The sequence below is a fragment of the Rhineura floridana genome, chromosome 12, assembly GCF_030035675.1.
Source record: "Rhineura floridana isolate rRhiFlo1 chromosome 12, rRhiFlo1.hap2, whole genome shotgun sequence".
NCBI classification, from domain to species: Eukaryota; Metazoa; Chordata; class Lepidosauria; order Squamata; family Rhineuridae; genus Rhineura; species Rhineura floridana.
In genome coordinates this window covers 8,183,106-8,202,476 of record NC_084491.1, presented here as the reverse complement: position 1 = coordinate 8,202,476, position 19,371 = coordinate 8,183,106, and the positions used below count along the sequence as shown (strand labels likewise).

At 44.8% G+C, this 19,371-nt stretch overlaps 1 protein-coding gene across 1 annotated transcript in view; it reads right to left on the bottom strand.

Moving 5' to 3' along the window:
- The window catches only part of LOC133368435 (SH2 domain-containing protein 6-like), a 33,541-nt gene extending 14,404 nt beyond the window's left edge, over positions 1–19,137 (bottom strand). Inside the window, exons 1-7 of the mRNA XM_061592681.1 lie at positions 19,097–19,137; positions 9,749–9,765; positions 7,519–7,642; positions 5,846–5,907; positions 3,282–3,351; positions 2,330–2,476; positions 589–614 (exon numbers count right to left, since the gene is read on the bottom strand). Of these exons, the coding sequence (XP_061448665.1) occupies positions 589–614; positions 2,330–2,476; positions 3,282–3,351; positions 5,846–5,907; positions 7,519–7,567 (354 nt within the window). The 5' untranslated portion in view covers positions 7,568–7,642; positions 9,749–9,765; positions 19,097–19,137. The remainder of the gene's footprint in view (positions 1–588; positions 615–2,329; positions 2,477–3,281; positions 3,352–5,845; positions 5,908–7,518; positions 7,643–9,748; positions 9,766–19,096) is intronic.
- Between the last annotated feature and the right edge of the window lie 234 nt (positions 19,138–19,371).

Below are 19,371 nucleotides of genomic sequence, written 5' to 3'. Positions count from 1 at the left end.
ATGCAATACGGCCTGACTGGCTCCCTTAAACAAGCCCACTGCCTCAGGTGCAGTGGAGAACTCTGTCCTTTCATCAGTGCTGGAGCAAGATTTAACTGCCAGGCTGGTCAGCTTCTGTTCATGGAATGGGGAGGGAGTGCCATCTTATCCTTCACCAAAATGGCTTGGGCCAGTCCTGTCTCCAGCCATGTCCATCAGAGCAAACGGGGCACTGCCCCACTAACCTCAGTCAGCCCCAAGCTGCCTGGCTTCTTACTTCTATCCAGTTCAGGGGGTGCTCTAGCTGTCAGCTGTCAGCTTCCTCCTCCCCCCCCCCCCCAGTCTCAGTGCAGAACTCAGCAGGGAGGAAGACAAACCAGCATGAGTTGGCTTTGCCCGCCATTGGCCCTAGCTCCACCTGTTGTTGGGCTCTCTGCTTTCCGCCCCACCAGTCCCAATGGGCACCAGCCGGCACAACAGCCACCACAAGGAGAACGTCACATGCAACCGTTTCCTTTATTGCAAGTGCACCAACCAGGGGCAGTAATCTGAAGCAGCAAACATTCGGGATGAACAGAAAGTGTCTGTGGTTGGTGGGTTCTTAGTTACCTTATCTTTCACAGCTGGGAAAAGATCTGTAAAGAGACACAAAGAATGACAAGAATCAGCAGCCAGCAGCAATTATTTTTTCTCCCTCTCTCCCCCAGGCCCCAGGCCCTTCTCTTGACCCACTTCCGGATGTGGCATGAGCCCTAATAGTGCAAAACATCTGGAGGACACCAGGCTGCCAAAGGCTGGATTACACTTTAATTGATGTGCTGCCTTTCCACAGAGGAGATTTGTAGTCAAGGCTGTTCCCAATATGCAAAGTAAACAAACAGCAGTACGTAAAAATAACCGGTAAGCATTTCATCAATATCTATAGCAGTACATCTCAAACATGTAATAGCAAGAGTTCAAGAATGTCCAAATAACAATTCATTTAATTAAAACCAAACCAAACCTTTGCATAGCTGTTAAAAGACTAGCTATACAGAGGCACCAACAACAATCAGCCCAGTAATGGGAGTTGTCCAATGGTGGCTGGTGCCCACTTGAGACTAGCAGGGCAAAAAGCAGAGCCCAACAGTAGGAGGAGCCAGAGACAGTGACAGGCGGAGCCAACTCATGCTAGTTTTGTCCCCATCTTCCTCCCTGCTGAGTTATACAAGGGCAAGGCTAAGGAAGAGGAAGCTGGCAGCCAGGACCACCCTCTGGGCTGGTTGCAAGTAGGAAGGCAGACAGGTGGGGGTAGGCTGGGGCTGACTGAGGCTGGTGGGGCAGTGCCCCATTTGCCCTAATGGATCGGACTCACCACTGGTGGTGTCAAAAAAACCAAAAAGCTTTCTGGCAACCCTCCTCAAACGTAGGTCACCTCTCTCTCCCATCTATCACATCACGGGCATTCGCAAAGTATTACCCAATTAAACCTGCACCCTCCCAGGACTAAATGGGGCAACACTTCAGTGGAGACTAGTCCAGTAGGGCCAGAGGTGTAGTGGTCCAGGGTCTCAGGGGGTCTTAGACCCCTTACTTTTTTGGGAGCAGGGTCCCAGCAGGGTCCCTATGTCTCCAGCATCCAATGAGCCAATCAGCACAAAATGGGAGTGTGTTAGCCACTGAGAAGAGTCTTCTAATACATGTCCTTGTCCTTTTTTGCTGACTGGAGCCTATCAGAATGAAAGAAGGTGAGTCAGCCACTGAGAAGACTCTTCTTAGTAGCTAACACTCTCCCCCTTTCATGCTTATTGGTTCCTAGGGACATATGTTGTTATGGGAGAAGGCATTAACAAGGGATCTAATTCTCAACCCAGCAGCAAACAAAAGGAAGGGTGTGTGTGGCTGTGACAATCATGAAGGGAGCCCGCACTTCTGAATTTGCCACTACACTACTGAGTAGGGCCCTGCCCCACCAGTCTGCCCTCAGCCACCCCCCCACCTTCTTCCTTACAGCCAGTCCAGGGGGCAGCACTGCCTGTCAGTTTCCTCCTCTGCCTCACTGTTGCCCCTTGTAGAACTCAGCAGGGAGGAGGACGGAAGAAAAGCTAGGATGAGTTGGCTGGGCACCAGACACCACTGGGCTGATGGGAGTTGCAGTCTAATTCATGAGACAAGGAGCCAACAGGCAGAAGGTCTCTAGATATAAAATGGGGTCTGAGTTTTACATATTGATTTGAACTAGCCAGCCAATCCTCTTAGCTGCCTGGCTCAAGAAAACTGAAACAGTAGCTTATTTAAGCAAAGTCTTCATTCATAGATTCAAATTCGGCCAAGAGTTAACGAACCACAGCCCGCTAGCCATTCCACATACCTCTGCTGGTGGCAGCTTTAGCTTGGGATGCAGAGGGACCCAGGACTGGCAGGGATACCCGGCGGGCTGAGAGAGGAGGAGGAGGAGGAGGAGGCGGCGACGACGGCGGCGGCGGCAGGGATTGCTTCATCATCCCTTTTTTCAGAGCTGCAAAGGAAAGACCTACATCATTTTTGAGCATGGGCAGAGAGCTCTCTACACATCACAAAGTTATTTGCACACAGGATTTGAGGGCTTCTAGGCTTGCACCATCACATCTCAGATTTAAAAAAATGTTTAGCACTTTCGAGTAGGCACTTCTCATCTTCTTAACAACCCTGTAAGGCAGGCAGTACTCCCATAGGCATACTACAGATATGGGGCTGAGACTGAATAACTTGGCTATCTAGCAAATTCATGGTGACATTTAACCAGAGAATATCCCGGGCCACAGCTTACAGTGCAAGCTTAACCATGCCTACACAGAAAAGTAAGCCCTATTGAATTCAGTGGGGCTTACTCCTAGGTAAGTAGGATTGCAGCCATTAGTCTCTTAGCTGCTGTGGAACAGATGAAGAAAGGCCTTGCGCTCAGATGCTTAATCCCGAAAGTGGCACAGTCAGCAGTGGAGGCTGGTGGATCCAATATCAGTGGGGCAGTGAATTTGCTCCATGTCTTAGTCTGAAATTTCAAGAAGCTGTCCAAGGTGTGAAAGTTCAGACTAAAACCCGGAGTGGATTCACTGCCCCTCTAACATCGGGCACAGGCGTGCCTACAGTATTATGTTCTCAGCCAGTCTGTCTCCCACTGTGTCACTTTCCCCCCGCCACCAGCCCAGCCCTTCCAGCTAGACTCGTTGCTTGGCCAGCTTTCAGACATGCAAATCATCCCATAACAATCCTTTCATAATCATGCTTTATCCACACACACCCCTCCCCTTGCCCAACTTTTCAACACAGCGCCTTCCTCTGACCTCTTTCAATGGCCAGGAGGTTGAACATCCCTTCCTCGGTTCCACCATCTGTTCCGGACTTTGACAGGAGCTGCAAGGCATGAGAGAAATCTTAATTATGCTTGGCATCTACTTAGGGGACATCTAGATGTTCTTTTTATTGTGCAGTCATGATTATTTGTGCTCTTCATGGTAGCGAGGAGCAGTAATGTGGTGGCAGATTCAGAAGTGCAGGGTCTCTTCATGTTAGTGACACCCCTTCCCCCTTTTTTCCTACAGGGTTGAGAATGAGATCCTTGTTAATGCCTTCTCCCACAATAGACATCTCCAGGAGCCAATAAGCATGAAAGGGGAGAGTGTTGGCTGCTGAAAAGAGTCTCCTTTCACTTCCTGTCACTCTAGTTGGAGCCAATCATCAGGAATGGACAAGGAAGCATGTTAGAAGACTCTTCTCAGTGGCTAACACACTCCCCTTTCATGCTGATTGGCTCACAGGATGCTGGAGACATAGTGATCCTGGTCCCCAAAAAGTAAAGGGTCTAAGATCCCCTGAGACCCTGGACCACTACACCCCTGTTGGGGAGGCTGGCTTGACAGGATCCAGCTTTTAGTACTGTTTCTGCCTGCAAAGGTTTTGGGGCAGACATACTGCTTTGTTTCCAATCAATACATGTCCCTGCTGAAATCCTGAAGCTTTTCCTACCCCAAATGTTCCAGTTTATTCTTTGTCCTGCTTTTGTTGCTCTACAACACAAGAGCATCCCTCCAGATGGCCATAAGTTGGTAACATTAGAGAAGCATCACAGAACAACTAATAATATGGAACGATATGCTGGAGAGCTGCTGCCAATCAGTGTAGGCAAGACTGAGCTAGAAGGACTGACTCAGTATGGAGGCAGCTTCCCATGTTCCTTTGGGAAGGGCCATAGCTCAGTGGCAGAGCATCTGCTTTGAGTGCAGAAGAGTCCCAGGTTCAATATCCCACGTCTCAAGATAGGGCTTAGAGAGACTCCCACTTCAAACCCTGGAGAGTGACTGCCAGTCAGTATCGACAGTACTGGACCAGATGGACCAATGGTCTAACTCAGTATAGAGACAGCTTCCCACCACTGGCTGAAGACTTTTTGCTGCCTGCAACAGAGGCCAAATAGGACTCCTTCTGCTCTAGCTGAGCCAACTCTTTTAAGTCTTACAGCACCATTTAGGCACCAGTTCCTGCCTTCGTCTATTTCCACCCCCTACCCTGCTTCAAGGTGCCACCATAAGCAGGTGGCTTCACCCTGCTCCATAGCAAGGCCAGCCCTGCAGCTTCCAATGCTTGTGCAAAGCAAATTTTAAAAAAAAGAAACCAAGGGCAGAGTGTCTTCGAGCATGCACCAAGTGCATCCTGACCCTGAAGGATATCATTTCTTAACTTTTTTTTTAAAAAAAGTAGAATAATCATTAAATATGCTGAGCACACAATTCCCCCCTCCCCCTCATGTCCTGACAACTAGCCAGAATGAGCCCCATCCACACTATGCATTTAAAGCACTTTTATACCACTTTAAACATCCACAGCTTCCTCCATAGAATCCTGGGAAGAGTAGTTTGGGAAGGGTGCTGTTAGGGGACCCCTCTTCCCCTCACAGAACTACAATTCCCAGAGTGGTTTAACAATTAATCCTTCTTCTCAGAGAACTCTGTAAACTGTAGTTCTTTGGGAGGAAGAGGGGGTCTCCCGGCAACTCTCAGCACCCTTAACAGACGACAGGTGCCCGGCTTCTTTGGGGGAAGCTGTGATGTTCCTATATTAATGTATATATGGTAAGTGTTGTTGTTTTAGAAGATACATGGTAAGTGGAGTGAAAGAGGGGGAGTGAATGGGCAGTAGAATGCGAGATGATTGGCTGAGTGTTTAAAATGGCTGAATGTATAAAAGGAAGAGTGAGAGTGGAATCTGGGGGGGAGAAGAGAAAGAGTGGGTTGCTTGGTGGGGTTTGAGACAGTTGTTTGCCAGGAGAGAGTGGAGAAGGAGGGAGGTGGAGTTCGGATTAATATTGAGTAAAACCATATGCTTATGTGCCTTAAGAAGAAATCTTGTTAATCTTGTTAGCTTTGTTATCTGTAATAAATACTTAATTTGGTTTACCAAAGGCCTGATCCTTGGCTGGGGTTTCACAGACCAGAAGGGAGGGTAAGGTAATGACCAAGGCTGAAGGGGAACTGTAACAAATGGTGGCAGCGGTGAAGAGAATAACAATACCAGTATTCAGAGTCTCTGGGAATACTAGTATTGGGACGTTACTGGTGGTTGCCTAGCAGGGGGATCTGTTGAGATCTGTGCTAGAGCGGATAGGTAAACCATAAGAGAGTGCGGTCCGGACTGGTGGAGTCCCTGGTGGTGCCTAGTGACAGGCAGTAGCCACGCGCAGGTAGGAACCTGACAGGGAGAGCCAGGGAAGGATGCATCACAGAAGCCAGGACTTTTCAAAGTGGTATGATCTTGCTTTAAATGTAAGGTGGAGATGAGGCCAAGGATGATCTCCTAGCTATCCTCATCCTAGCACAGAGAGCATAACCGTTTTGCATATGCACTCACTCACCAGACGGGGCTTTGGATGTAGGAGGTTGTTTGGCTCAGAGAAGCGCCTCAGGACTGGGTGATCTAAAGACAGAGAGACAACCTGAGAGGGAACTGATCACAAGTCCCAGCTGTGTGACTCCCTCTCAAGCACCTTCCAACTCTGCCCTTCCTCTTCCTGGTCAACAGAGATCATTCAGTCCATCCTGTTCCCTGTACGATAGAATATTAGGGCAGGGAGGTGTCTTGTAGGCCAGCTGTTACCAACCTTTGGGTCCCCAGGTGTTGCTGGACTACAACTCCCATCAGCCCCAGCCAGCATGGCCAATGGTCAGGAATGATGGGAACTGTAGTCCAACAACATCTGGGGATCCAAAGATGGGGAAGGGCAGCTGTAGGCCATGTAGTCCAGAGACACAGGTCCTCAACAGCCTGTGCTTGAAGACCTTCAGTGGGGGGGAGTCCGCAACTCCTCAAGCTAATTGGCCCCATTGTCAAACTGCTCTTATTGTCAAGTAGGGACAGGCAAATCTGTCCATCTCTGTTTCTCATTATTCCATCTTGAGTTCAGTTCTCTACACTTCCACATCAACTTGCAATTAAAAAAAGGAAAGTCCTCTTGAAAACTCTTCAGCATTTTTGTACTAATTTATCTTAGTATACTTGTGATTTGTATGCAATTTTGCCTTATATACATTTTGCAATGTGATTTCCCCTAAAATAATGCATTTATTCAGAGAAGTGAGAATTTTGAAGGATGATCGTATTTTCATTTGCATATTGTTTTGGAAGGTGCAAATTAGGGTGATTCACCTTTCAGTGTGAACCAAATCGAATTTCTCCTCCACCCCTATTGTCAAGAAGTTCTCCTTAATGTTTATCCAAAATATATCCAGCTGTAACTTAAGCCCATAAAAGATCTAGTCCTGCCCTCTGGGGCAGCAGAGAAGTCTTTGCCCTCTACTGCGTGACAGCCCTTGAGAGCGCTATTGGGTCCCCCTCTTACCCTTCCCTTCCCAGTTTTGTGTCATTAGCAAATCTGATAAGAATTTCCTCTACCCCTTCATCTAAGTCATGGCTTAGGACCCAGTGGCCCTCACTGTTGTTAAACTGCAACTCCCATCAGCACCAGCAAGCATGGCCAATGGTCAGGGATGACGGGAGATGGAGTCCAACAACTTCTGGAGGGCAAAAGGTTTGCAATCCTTTGGGTTGTGTATGTACCATACATTTGATACACTTGCCCCCCCCAAGAATCCTGGGAATTGTAGTTTGTTAAGGGAGCTGGGAAATTGCAACTCTGTGAGGGATAAACTACAGTTCCCAGGATTATTTGCGGGCTGCCATGTGCTTTATATGTACGGTGTGTACACTGCCATTGATAAAATATTGAAAATTACCTGGCCCAGAACAAAGCCTTGCAACACCCCGCCTGAAACCTCCCTCTAATTTGACAGGGAATCACTGATGTGTACTCTTTGAGTACAGTTTGCCAACCAGCTGTGAATCTCCCTGATGGCATTATCATCTAACCTGCAGTTAACCAGTTTGCTAATCAAAACAGCATAGAGAACTTCGCAGAATGCTTTCCTGAAAGGGATGACGACTCCAGAGCTCCACTGACTGGACAGAGTCCCCTCCAACACCAATTCTATGATGACATTTCCAGATGCTTGCCCACCCTTTCCAGCTTACCAAGATACAAGCTCTCCACAGCCTCCTGGCCCTTGGTTGGAACCACCATTTTACTCTGGCCTTCACTTGGAGGGACTTCATATGTATACTCATCATCATCTTCCTCTTCAGCATTACTGTGAAGCTAAAAAATGTTGGCAAAGAAAGAGTGCCTGAATGTATTTTTCCACAGCAGAGTTACAAGGCCAAGACGCTCAGAGTCCGTGCAGATCTCAAGGACAAGTATCCAAGGCAACCAGCTGGCCTTATCTATAAGACTTGGCAGATCTGGCCAGTTGGTGTGGGGGTCGAGGAGTTTGTACAGAGAGAGAGCTTGAGATATATTCTATTGTCAGTAAAGTGACTCTTAAAACTTATTACTTGTCTGGCTCATTGCTTCAACTGGCATCTAGCCTGTCACTATACTGTTCTGCATCCTGGGCATCTGCTTGCGCCAGATACAACATCCAACAGGAAGGTGGGTGATGTCCTGACACTTTCCATCTAGCGCAGTGGTCCCCAAACTGAGTTGCAAGGAATGGTGTAGAAGGGGGCATAGCTCACTGGTACAGCGTCTGCTTGATATGCAAAAAGGTCCTAGTTTCAGTCTCCACCATCTCCAGGTAAGGTTGGGAAATATCCCTCTCTGAAACCTTGGAGAGCTGCTACCAATCAGTACAGATCAGATGGCAGTTAGACCTTTGGACAACAAGTGAGTCAAAGGTGTGCTAAAGGAAGATAAGGAGATTGCAGAGAAGCGGAATGAATTCTTTGCATCTGTTCCTGTGCTGAACTAATTTTCACAGGAAGGGACTCTGATGAACTGAGACAAATAGCAGTGACAACCGATGAAGATCTAGGTCTTAATGACAAAATTAAAATTGGCAAATAATCAGGTCCGGGTGGCATCTACACAAAAGTACTTAAAGGTAAAATCGCTGATCTTCTAACAAAAATATGTATCTTGTCCCTAAGATGTGGGAAATTATAGGCTCGCTAGCTTAACAGCTGATCCCAGGAAAACTGGTGGAAAGCACTGTAATTCAAAGAATAGAATTACAAATCATTTAGAAAAACAAGTCTTGCTGAAGCAGAACCAGCATGGCTTCTGCAAGGACAGGTCCTGTCTCACTAACATTTTAGAGTTCTTTGAGAATGTCAACAAACATATAGATAGAGGTGAGCCAGTTGACATAGTGTACTTGGATTTTCAAAAAGCTTTTGACAAGGTACCTCACAAAGACTGTATACACACACCACACATTTAAAACACAATTTTCCCCAAAGAATCTTGAGAATTTTAGTTTGGGCCAGTCACCATTCTCAGCCTAAACGTTTTCGCAGGATTGTTGTGAGAATAAAATGGGGAGAAAGAGAGCCAATTATGCCACCTGCTGCAAGGAGTGTAAGGCGCCAACTTCCAACTGAACTGACTTCACTGGGAAAGGCAAGGGGTGAGGACAGACGTTAAGGAGGAAGCAGCACTTTGCCAGCCATGCGCTTGGGTCTTCCCAAAGTGCAGAGGACAGGGCTGGCAATGCCCCTTGGGCCAGCTGGCTTTTGGACATTTTGGGAACCCCACACAAGGGATTTTGACAGATGGACAGAACAACCCACCTGTCAGCCATGTCACAATGATGCCATGTCTTTCAAAGTTGGCATGCGGGGCGAGGCCAGATAACAATCCGGTCCTCCTGGAACCGAAAAGGGTTCCCCATCCCACCTGTGCATTAGGGACCTGACACTTCAAGGCTGTTCAGGCTCCTTGAGATGGCAGCTGCCAACAGAGCCAGCTTCCTTGCCTTTCCGGATGGGAATATTCAAGGGTGAGGAAATCCACTGGGAACAGCTATTGTGATCAGTAGCTGAGGGGAGGTGTCAGTACCCCAACTCCGCTCCCCCTTCAGCTACCAGCCTACCACTTGAAGTGGCAGTTCCAAAAGACGGTGCTCTTGTTTAGGCAGTCAGTCTCTCTCTGTCTCTCTCTCTCTCTCAGCAGAATTGAGAGCTGCCCAGAGAAATCAACAGACAATACAGTAAAAGCAAGTGTCCACCCTTGCTCCTTCCCAAAATAGTTAGCAGTAAAGAGAAGATTTCACGTTCATTCAAGCATTGGAAGAACTCTGGGCTGCGAAAGGAGGCTCTAACGGGGTAGGGGTGATGCTGGCATTATGGGGTTGATACAAAGGACCCATTGGGGTTTAGGAGGTAGCAGGGTGCTAATAAATTAATTGGGGTGCAAATTACTTACCTCCTGCTGCTGTTTCTCTGAAATACACAAGTGGTTTTGGGTCAGTCATGTTTATTTATTTTAAAATACACACACATGCAGCACATATACACCCACCCACACGCCACTTTGTTAAAAATTTCTTGAAGAGGTTTCCATAAAACAGACATCAATAACAAAAATCAATAAAACATCATACTATACAGTTTAAAACATTCATCATAATAAACAATAGCAGTTTATTTTATTTATTTATTATTTGATTTATATCCTGCCCTACTGTATTGCAGTTCCAATACAAGAAGAGATCCGAACAGATAAAACTCGGATTCAGCCTCAAAAGGCTTTGGAAAAGAGCCATTCAAGAGGATACCAGTCAGCCCCGCATAGTCGTCGCACCCAGGGATTTAAGGGTATGGGACAGGGTAAGAAAGGTGCTTCCAGGGCTTAATATTATTTTGAGCTGAATCTCCAAAACAGTACCTCAGTTTCAATAACATCCACATTTTAATTTAAAATACCTTCAAAAAGAGAGAGATCAAGGCTCCATCCAATGATTTTTGGAACTCCTTTCACTTAGCCCTAGAAGCATGACTGTGGTTACACAAGGGCAAACACACTCTGCACATGCTCAGGTGTATTATGTTCTTTATTAGTACTCTATATATTCCATGGCTGAACCCTGGTACTAAAACAGGCCTGGGGAAAAGCATATAAACCTAATCTCCTGCAATACTATTTTTCTATGTGCAGGGAAGCCCCCCCCACGTGCATAAGCAATGAAGCATGCACTTAACTTTAACAAAATTTAAATACGAGTGCCACATGACTATCAATGTGGAGCAAGCTGTCTTTTTATTAAGTGGCTGGGTAGAATGATACTGCCTGCACATCTCCCCTTAAATCTCCTCAAGTCAAAACAAAACAAATGAGTAGAGACTTTCACCCCCTTTAGGATGCACACCTTAACATGGTGAGGGGGTTTGAGAGTGTTGAAGAAGCTGAGAGCAATGCCATCAGGAGTCTAGACGAAGAGGCTAGGCTCCTAGCAGGGGCACCCAAGGCGGAATGGTCAAAGCTGAGACACCAGACTGAGAAGCATCCAGACTCAGAGGAAGGCAGAGGTAAACCACCTCTGAATACTTCTTACCATGAAACCCCTATGAACAGAGTATCCAAAATGCAGCACAAGATAGTGCTGGAAGATGAGACTCCCAGGTCAGAAGGCACTCACAGAGCTACTGGGGAAGAACAAAGGACAAGTACGAGTAGCGCTGTGACTAATGACGCAGCTGGGTCAAAGCCGAAAGGAAGCCCAGAGGCTGATGTGCACAGATGCGAAAGGAGAGTCCAGCATTGTACGACGCACATAATAGGAACATGGAATGTGGGAAGCATGAACCAGGGAAAGTTAGAAATTGTCAAGCAAATGGAGTGTATCAACATTACAATACTTGGTGTGAGTGAATTAAAATGGACAGAAATGGAACATTTTCAATCAGGCAACTACAAAATATTTTATGCAGGAAATTAGAAATTAAGAAGAAATGGGATTGCTTTAATAGTGAGAAGTGATGTAGCACAAACAATTAAGAGCTATAACGCATGGTCTGAGCAAGTTATATCAATGAGATTTAACAGGAAATCTATTAACATAACCATCATCCAAGTCTATGCTCCAACAGCAAATGGAGAAGAATTGGAGAGATTTTACACAGAAGTAGAGGAAGAAATTGATCACACACCAAAACAAGATGTGCTGATAATCATGGGGGACTGCATTGCAAAAGTAGGGAACAGAGAAGAACTAGGAATGGTGGAAAAATGGGGCTTAGGAGATAGAAATGAAGCAGGAGAAAGACTTATCGAATTCTGTGAAGCCAGTTTCTCACAAACACATTTTTTGAGCAACCAAAAAGATGACTGTACTCATGGACATCACCAAATGGTCAATATAGGAATCAAACTGATTGGTAGCAGGAAAAGTTCCATTCTTTCTGCAAAAACAAGACCAGGAGCAGACTGTGGTACAGATTATGAACTGGTCATATCGAAAATCAGAGTAAAGCTAAAGAAGAACAATAAAGCAATCCTAATGTCAAAATACAATTTAAATAACATCCCAGAAGAATATAAAGATCAAATAAGGGACAGATTTGAGGCTTTCAATTCAACCAGAAGAACTATGGAATGAAGTCAGAGACATGATCAGGGAAGAATGCAAAAAGACAATACCTCTAGTTAAAAAGAGAGAAAGACCTCTAGGGATGACTGATGAAACTCTTAAAATGGTTAAAGAGAGAAGGAAAGCAAAAGGAGATAGAAACACAGTCAGAACCCTAAATGTAGCAATACAGCGACTAGTACGTAGGGACAAAGAACTATTACAACAGTTATTGTATAGAAATAGAAGAGGACAACAAAAAGGGTAGAACAAGAGCCCTATTCCAAAAGATTAGAGAAATGAAAGGGAAATTTAAACAAAGCATAGGGATGCTGAATAATCAAGAGGGGAACACACTGACTGACCAAAATGAAATAAAAGGAAGATGGAAGCAATAATACACTGAAGAACTCTATAAAAGAGAGGCAAGGATGACAGATTCATTCACGGAGGAACAGTATGATGAAGAGGCAGAAATTTTAGAATGTGAAGTGAAAGCTGCTCTTAAAATACTTAGAAAAAACAAATCACCAGGAATAGACGGCATACCAATAGAGTTACTACAAGCTACCGAGACTGAATCTGTCCAAATTTTGACAAAAGTTTGTCAAGAAATATGGAAAACTAAACAACGGCCCACAGACTGGAAGCGTTCAATATATATCTCACTTCCAAAGAAAGGGGATCCCAGAGAATGCAGTATTTATCGAACTATTGCCTTAATAGCCCATGCAAGTAAAGTAATGCTCAAGATTCTACAACAAAGGCTCTTACCATATACGGAGCGAGAAATGCCAGACGTCCAAGCTGGATTTAGAAAGGGAAGAGGCACCAAAGATCATATTGCAAACATACATTGGATAATGGAATGGAGCAAGGAATTTCAGAAGAAAATCACCCTCCATTGGAAAGGGTGTGAGACAAGGGTATATTTTATCACCCTACTTGTTTAATCTATACGCAGAACCTATCATACGGAAAGCGGGATTGGACCAAGATGAAGGAGGTGTGAAAACTGGAAGGAGAAATATCAATAATTTAAGATATGCAGATGATACCATACTACTAGCAGAAACCAGTAATGTTTTTTTTTCAATTAATTTTTATTCAAATTGTCAAAACCAAAACAATACAAAAAGAAAAAACACAAATCCATAACTAATACAATAAAAATATATATATAAAAAATTGACTTCCGGTTTGTCGTAGTTCAGCTATAAGTCAATAATATATAACAAGCCTGTATCTTATAGATTATAAAATCACCTTCCTCCAGCGGTTATCTTAATTGGTTACAAGTCTCATTAACATCATATCATTTTATTCTTCCACAAAAAGTCAAAGAGAGGTTTCCAATTCTTGAGATATATGTCCATCAATTTTTTTTCTAGATAAACATGTCAATTAATCCAACTCATCAAGTCTACTAAATCCAGTAATTTCAAATCGCTCTTCTTCCATTATCCGTATTGGTTCCATCTTCCATCTTCCATCTTCCATCTTTACGCGCCCAATAATCTTGCTGTCATAGTCATATAATAAGAGTCTGATAGGAATTTCCTTTTTCACAGATATTTTCTTGCCATCAGTTCCGAACATATCACTGAAGTATTGTTGCAAAGCCGCATCTCTGTTCCTCTTTTTTATATGATACACTAGCACATCTCTTGAAGATTTTTCCATTGACACAAAACAGGGATTAATTCTGTTAGCTTTCTCCATTTCAAGTTCCATCAAATCCTTCCAGTCCAGGAATTTTTTTGAACCGATAATATCTTTATCTCCAATCTCTTCAATTCCTTCAGTGACAGCGCTGAGTTCCAAACCGTAATATTTGTCTCCAGAATCCATCACAGCCAGGAAATCCAAATCTTTTTCCATATCCATATTTAATCCAATCTCCATAGTTTGAACCTTGCCTTTAATTTCTCTTTCATCCTTTTTTGGTTTTCCAGATCCATCTTTATTCTCCTTTCTCATAGAATCCTGAATTTCTTTCAGCTCCTGTCTCATTTCGTCAAATTCAATTCTCCATGCTTGACTATTATTTCTCAGTTCTTGTTTTATTGAGTTAATCCCATTCATTATTTTCTGAAACATGTCTAAAGATAAAGTCCCTTCTTGTACATCCATGATCTTCTTAATTGTCATTCTTAAAGCCAAAAGAACAAAACTCCTTCAATTTTCAATGTCCCAAGCAAAGAACAGTTTATTTCTTTATCCAGTTACAAAGGAGTTAATCTTTCAAACCAACTGGCGTCACACTCTAGACACCCCTTATCTCTTATATGCCCAGAAGTGCAAAAACAGCTTTAGTTCACAGCGTCCAAAAAACTAGTAGCAGAAAAAATGAGCAGATTCGTAAAAAAAAAAAAAGTAGATCAGAAAAAATAGTCCCAGACATATATTACACCAAAGTCTTAAGTCAAAAAGAAAACCCTCATCCGTTGTAATCTTTATAATGCTATTTTCCATGTCAGCTTTTTGCAATAAAAAAAGATAGGCTATTTTTATTTTCTTCCCCCTTAGTTCCGTGAGTAAAAAAGAAGGAAAGTTTTGGCTCACCCAGGTTTTCTTAATTGCTGATTCTCTGACAAATATCTTTAGCTGTGTAGATAAGAAAATAATAAGCATAGACAGGAGGATGCTTGCCTGTTAAACCGTTTTCCTTTAAAGAAAAAAAAACGGGTCACTTTTTCAGCTGAGCTAGCTAGAAATCCTCGCTCCGTCCGAGCTGCTGGAAGACCTTCTTTCACAGACAATTCTGATGAATTCCAGTCTCCAACAATCACAACAAAGCTGTGTGGGAAATCTCACGTTTCTTCCTTATCCGGAAGAAATTATCCCCAGTCAAAAAAGACCCTTCTGACTGGATTTAAAACTGAAAAAGTTTCATCCAAGACGGGAGCCGTCTCAGAGGCTGCACAGGCGGAGGGATCCTCCTGGGAAGTCCCAGAAACCAGTAATGTTTTGAAACAAATGCTGGTGAAAGTTCAAGAGGAAAGCACAAAAGCAGGACTACAGCTGAACATCAAGAAAAATAAAGTAATGACAACATAAGATTTATGTAACTTTACAGTTGACAACAAGGACATTGAACTTGTCAAGGACTATTGATACCTTGGCATAGTCATTAACCAAAATGGAGACAATAGTCAAGAAATCAGAAAAAGGCTAGGACTGGGGAGGGCAGCTATGAGAGAACTAGAAAAGGTCCTCAAATGCAAAGATGTATCACTGAACACTAAAGTCAGGATCATTCAGACCATGGTATTCCCGATCTCTGTGTATGGATGTGAAAGTTGGACAGTGAAAAAAGCGGATAAGAGAAAAATCAACTCATTTGAAATGTGGTGTAGGAGGAGAGCTTTGCGCATTCCATGGACTGCAAAAAAGACAAATTGGGTTAGAACAAATTAAAGTAAAACTATCACTAGAATCTAAAATGATGAAACTGAGGTTATCCTACTTTGGACACATCATGAGAAGACATAAGAACATAAGAACATAAGAAGAGCCTGCTGGATCAGGCCAGTGGCCCATCTAGTCCAGCATCCTGTTCTCACAGTGGCCAACCAAGTGCCTGGGGGAAGCCCGCAAGCAGGACCCGAGTGCAAGAACACTCTCCCCTCCTGAGGCTTCCGGCAACTGGTTTTCAGAAGCATGCTGCCTCTGACTACGGTGGCACAGCACAGCCATCATGGCTAGTAGCCATTGATAGCCCTGTCCTCCATGAATTTGTCTAATCTTCTTTTAAAGCCATCCAAGCTGGTGGCCATTACTGCATCTTGTGGGAGCAAATGCCATAGTTTAACTATGCGCTGAGTAAAGAAGTACTTCCTTTTGTCTGTCCTGAATCTTCCAACATTCAGCTTCTTTGAATGTCCATGAGTTCTAGTATTATGAGAGAGGGAGAAGAACTTTTCTCTATCCACTTTCTCAATGCCATGCATAATTTTATACACTTCTATCATGTCTCCTCTGACCTGCCTTTTCTCTAAACTAAAAAGCCCCAAATGCTGCAACCTTTCCTCGTAAGGGAGTCGCTCCATCCCCTTGATCATTCTGGTTGCCCTCTTCTGAACCTTTTCCAACTCTATCATATCCTTTTTGAGATGAGGCGACCAGAACTGTACACAGTATTCCAAATGCGGCCGCACCATAGATTTATACAATGGCATTATGATATCGGCTGTTTTATTTTCAATACCTTTCCTAATTATTGCTAGCATGGAATTTGCCTTTTTCACAGCTGCCGCACACTGGGTCGACATTTTCATGGTGCTGTCCACTACAACCCCAAGGTCTCTCTCCTGGTTGGTCACCGCCAGTTCAGACCCCATGAGCATATATGTGAAATTCAGATTTTTTGCTCCAATATGCATAATTTTACACTTGTTTATATTGAATTGCATTTGCCATTTTTCCGCCCATTCACTCAGTTTGGAGAGGTCTTTTTGGAGCTCTTCGCAATCCCTTTTTGTTTTAACAACCCTGAACAATTTCGTGTCGTCAGCAAACTTGGCCACCTCACTGCTCACTCCTAATTCTAGGTCATTAATGAACAAGTTGAAAAGTACAGGTCCCAATACCGATCCTTGAGGGACTCCACTTTCTACAGCCCTCCATTGGGAGAACTGTCCATTTATTCCTACTCTCCTGCTTTCTGCTTCTTAACCAATTCCTTATCCACAAGAGGACCTCTCCTCTTATTCCATGACTGCTAAGCTTCCTCAGAAGCCTTTGGTGAGGTACCTTGTCAAACGCTTTTTGAAAGTCTAAGTACACTATGTCCACTGGATCACCTCTATCTATATGCTTGTTGACACTCTCAAAGAATTCTAATAGGTTACTGAGACAGGACTTTCCCTTGCAGAAGCCATGCTGGCTCTGCTTCAGCAAGGCTTCTTCTTCTATGTGCTTAGTTAATCTAGCTTTAATCATACTTTCTACCAGTTTTCCAGGGACAGAAGTTAAGCTAACTGGCCTGTAATTTCCGGGATCCCCTCTGGATCCCTTTTGAAGATTGGCGTTACATTTGCCACTTTCCAGTCCTCAGGCACGGAGGAGGACCCAAGGGACAAGTTACATATTTTAGTTAGCAGATCAGCAATTTCACCTTTGAGTTCTTTGAGAACTCTCGGGTGGATGCCATCCGGGCCCGGTGATTTGTCAGTTTTTATATTGTCCATTAAGCTTAAAACTTCCTCTCTCGTTACCACTATTTGTCTCAGTTCCTCAGGATCCCTTCCTGCAAATGTTAGTTCAGGTTCAGGGATCTGCCCTATATCTTCCACTGTGAAGACAGATGCAAAGAATTCATTTAGCTTCTCTGCAAACTCCTTATCGTTCTTTAGTACACCTTTGACTCCCTTCTCATCCAAGGGTCCAATTGTCTCCCATAGAGAGATCATAAGAACCGAGCCCTGTTGGATCAGGCCAGTGGCCCATCTAGTGCAGCATCCTGTTTTCACAGTAGCAAACCAGATACCCATAGGAAGCCCACAAGCAGGACCCGAGTTCAACAGCACTCTCCCCTCCTGCTATTTCCAGCAACTCTATTCAGAAGCATACTGCCTCTGGCCATGGAAGCAGAACATAGCCACCATGGCTAGTAGCCATAAGTAGCCTTATCCTCCATGTATTTGTCTAATCCTCTTTTAGAGCCATCCAAATTGGTGGCCATCACTGCCTCCTGTGGGAGCAAATGCCATAGTTTAACTATGCTCTGTGTGTAGAAATACTTTCTTTTTTCTGTCCTAAACAGAAGTGTAGTTGTCCAGGGTCTCAGGGAGTCTTAGACCCCTTACTTTTGGGTAGCAGGCTCCCAGTGTCTCCAGCATCCTACGAGCCAATCAACATGAAAGGGGAATGTATTAGCCAGTGAGAAGAGTCTTCTAACATGCTTCCTTGCCCTTTACTGCTAATTGGAGCCAATCAGAGTGAAAGCAGGTAAGTCAGCCACTGAGAACACTCTTCCCAGTAGCTAACACTCTTTCTTGCTTATTGGCTCCTAGGGACTTCTGTTGTTGTGGGAGAAGGTGTTAACAAGGATGTCATTCTCAACCCAGCAGCAAAAAAAAGGGGGGGGGGAGCGTGGTTGTGACTAACATGAAGAGACCCCACACCTCTGAATATGCCACTACACTACTGGTCCTGAAACTTCCAACATTCAGCTTCTTTGGATGTCCACAAGTTCTAGTTTTATGAGAGAGGCAGAAAAACTTCCCCTTCTGTATGCATTGCATAATTTTATACACGTCTATCATGTCACCTCTTACTGACCTTTCCTTTGAACTAAAAAGCCCCCAATGCTGCAACCTTTCCTCATAGGGGAGTCCCTCCATCCCCTTGATCTTTTTGGTTGCCTTTATCTGAACCTTTTCCAACTCAATACCCTGACCCCGATCTCCCCAAGGTACAGGTCTCTTCCCTCCCCCCCCCCATAACCTTCCCCATCCCTTCTCTCCTGATGTTGCCTCCATTCCTCCCTACGCGCAAAGCTCAAACCAGCCGGCAAGCAGCCTCTGCGGAGTGAGGAACACAGAGAGACCCGCACGCCCCAAGGCTGCAGACGGCTGCCGAGGGGATGCGCTGCTAGGGCTGGGATGAGGCGCCTCTGGAGATCCGCTCCCCATCTGCTTCGGCAGACCCCGGAGGAGGTGAAGCTGATGTCAGGAGCTACCGGAGGGGGCTGGCAGCGCTGGAGCTGGAGCGACTGCGAGCAGAGAGGCAGAAGTGAGGGAGGTCGCGTGAGAAGAGCGTCTTTCCAGGCGTTTTAATTTTTTCTCCAGGCTTAGGGGTGCCTCTGGTGCCCCTCAAGCATTGCGTCCTCCTGCCACACTTACCTTGCTTACTGTGTTAAGCCGGCCGTGTGTGCCTACTGTAGGCTCTTTGGGATCCCAGCCGCAGCCACCTTCTTTGTGAAAAGTGAAAATCACATGGACATTCCTGTACAGTGGGGCCCCACTCATACGGCGGGTTACATTCCAGATCCCCGCTGTAAAGCGAAGACCATTGTAAAGCGGAACCCAGTGAATAGAATGGCGCGTGATGCCTGAAAACCGCCGTAAAAGCAGAACAAGCGCCGTATGAGTGGGGCTTTAGTCTAATTGCGTCTAATTGAGACCGCTGTATTAGCAAATTGCTGTAAAGCGAAGCACTGTAAAGCGGGGCCCTACTGTATCATGTTCTCCATTGCTTACCTGGCCGCTGTGGAGGTGCCGGTGGGACTTGTGACCTTTCAAGAAGGGGAGGAACAAAATTAGAAATTCTGACGCTTCGTGAGGTTGTTGCACAATCTCCCTGCTCCTCTCTGCTGGGTATTGGGAAGTTGTGTATTCCAGAAAGGGTTGGGCAAGTCTCTGCTGGAGATGCCTTCAGGCAGTGCTTTCAAAACATTTCTGCCTGCAGGAAGTTCCTTGTTTCCCCATCATGGAGAAATCCATGGAGGAATCTCTGTGATCTCCAGAAACGTCTG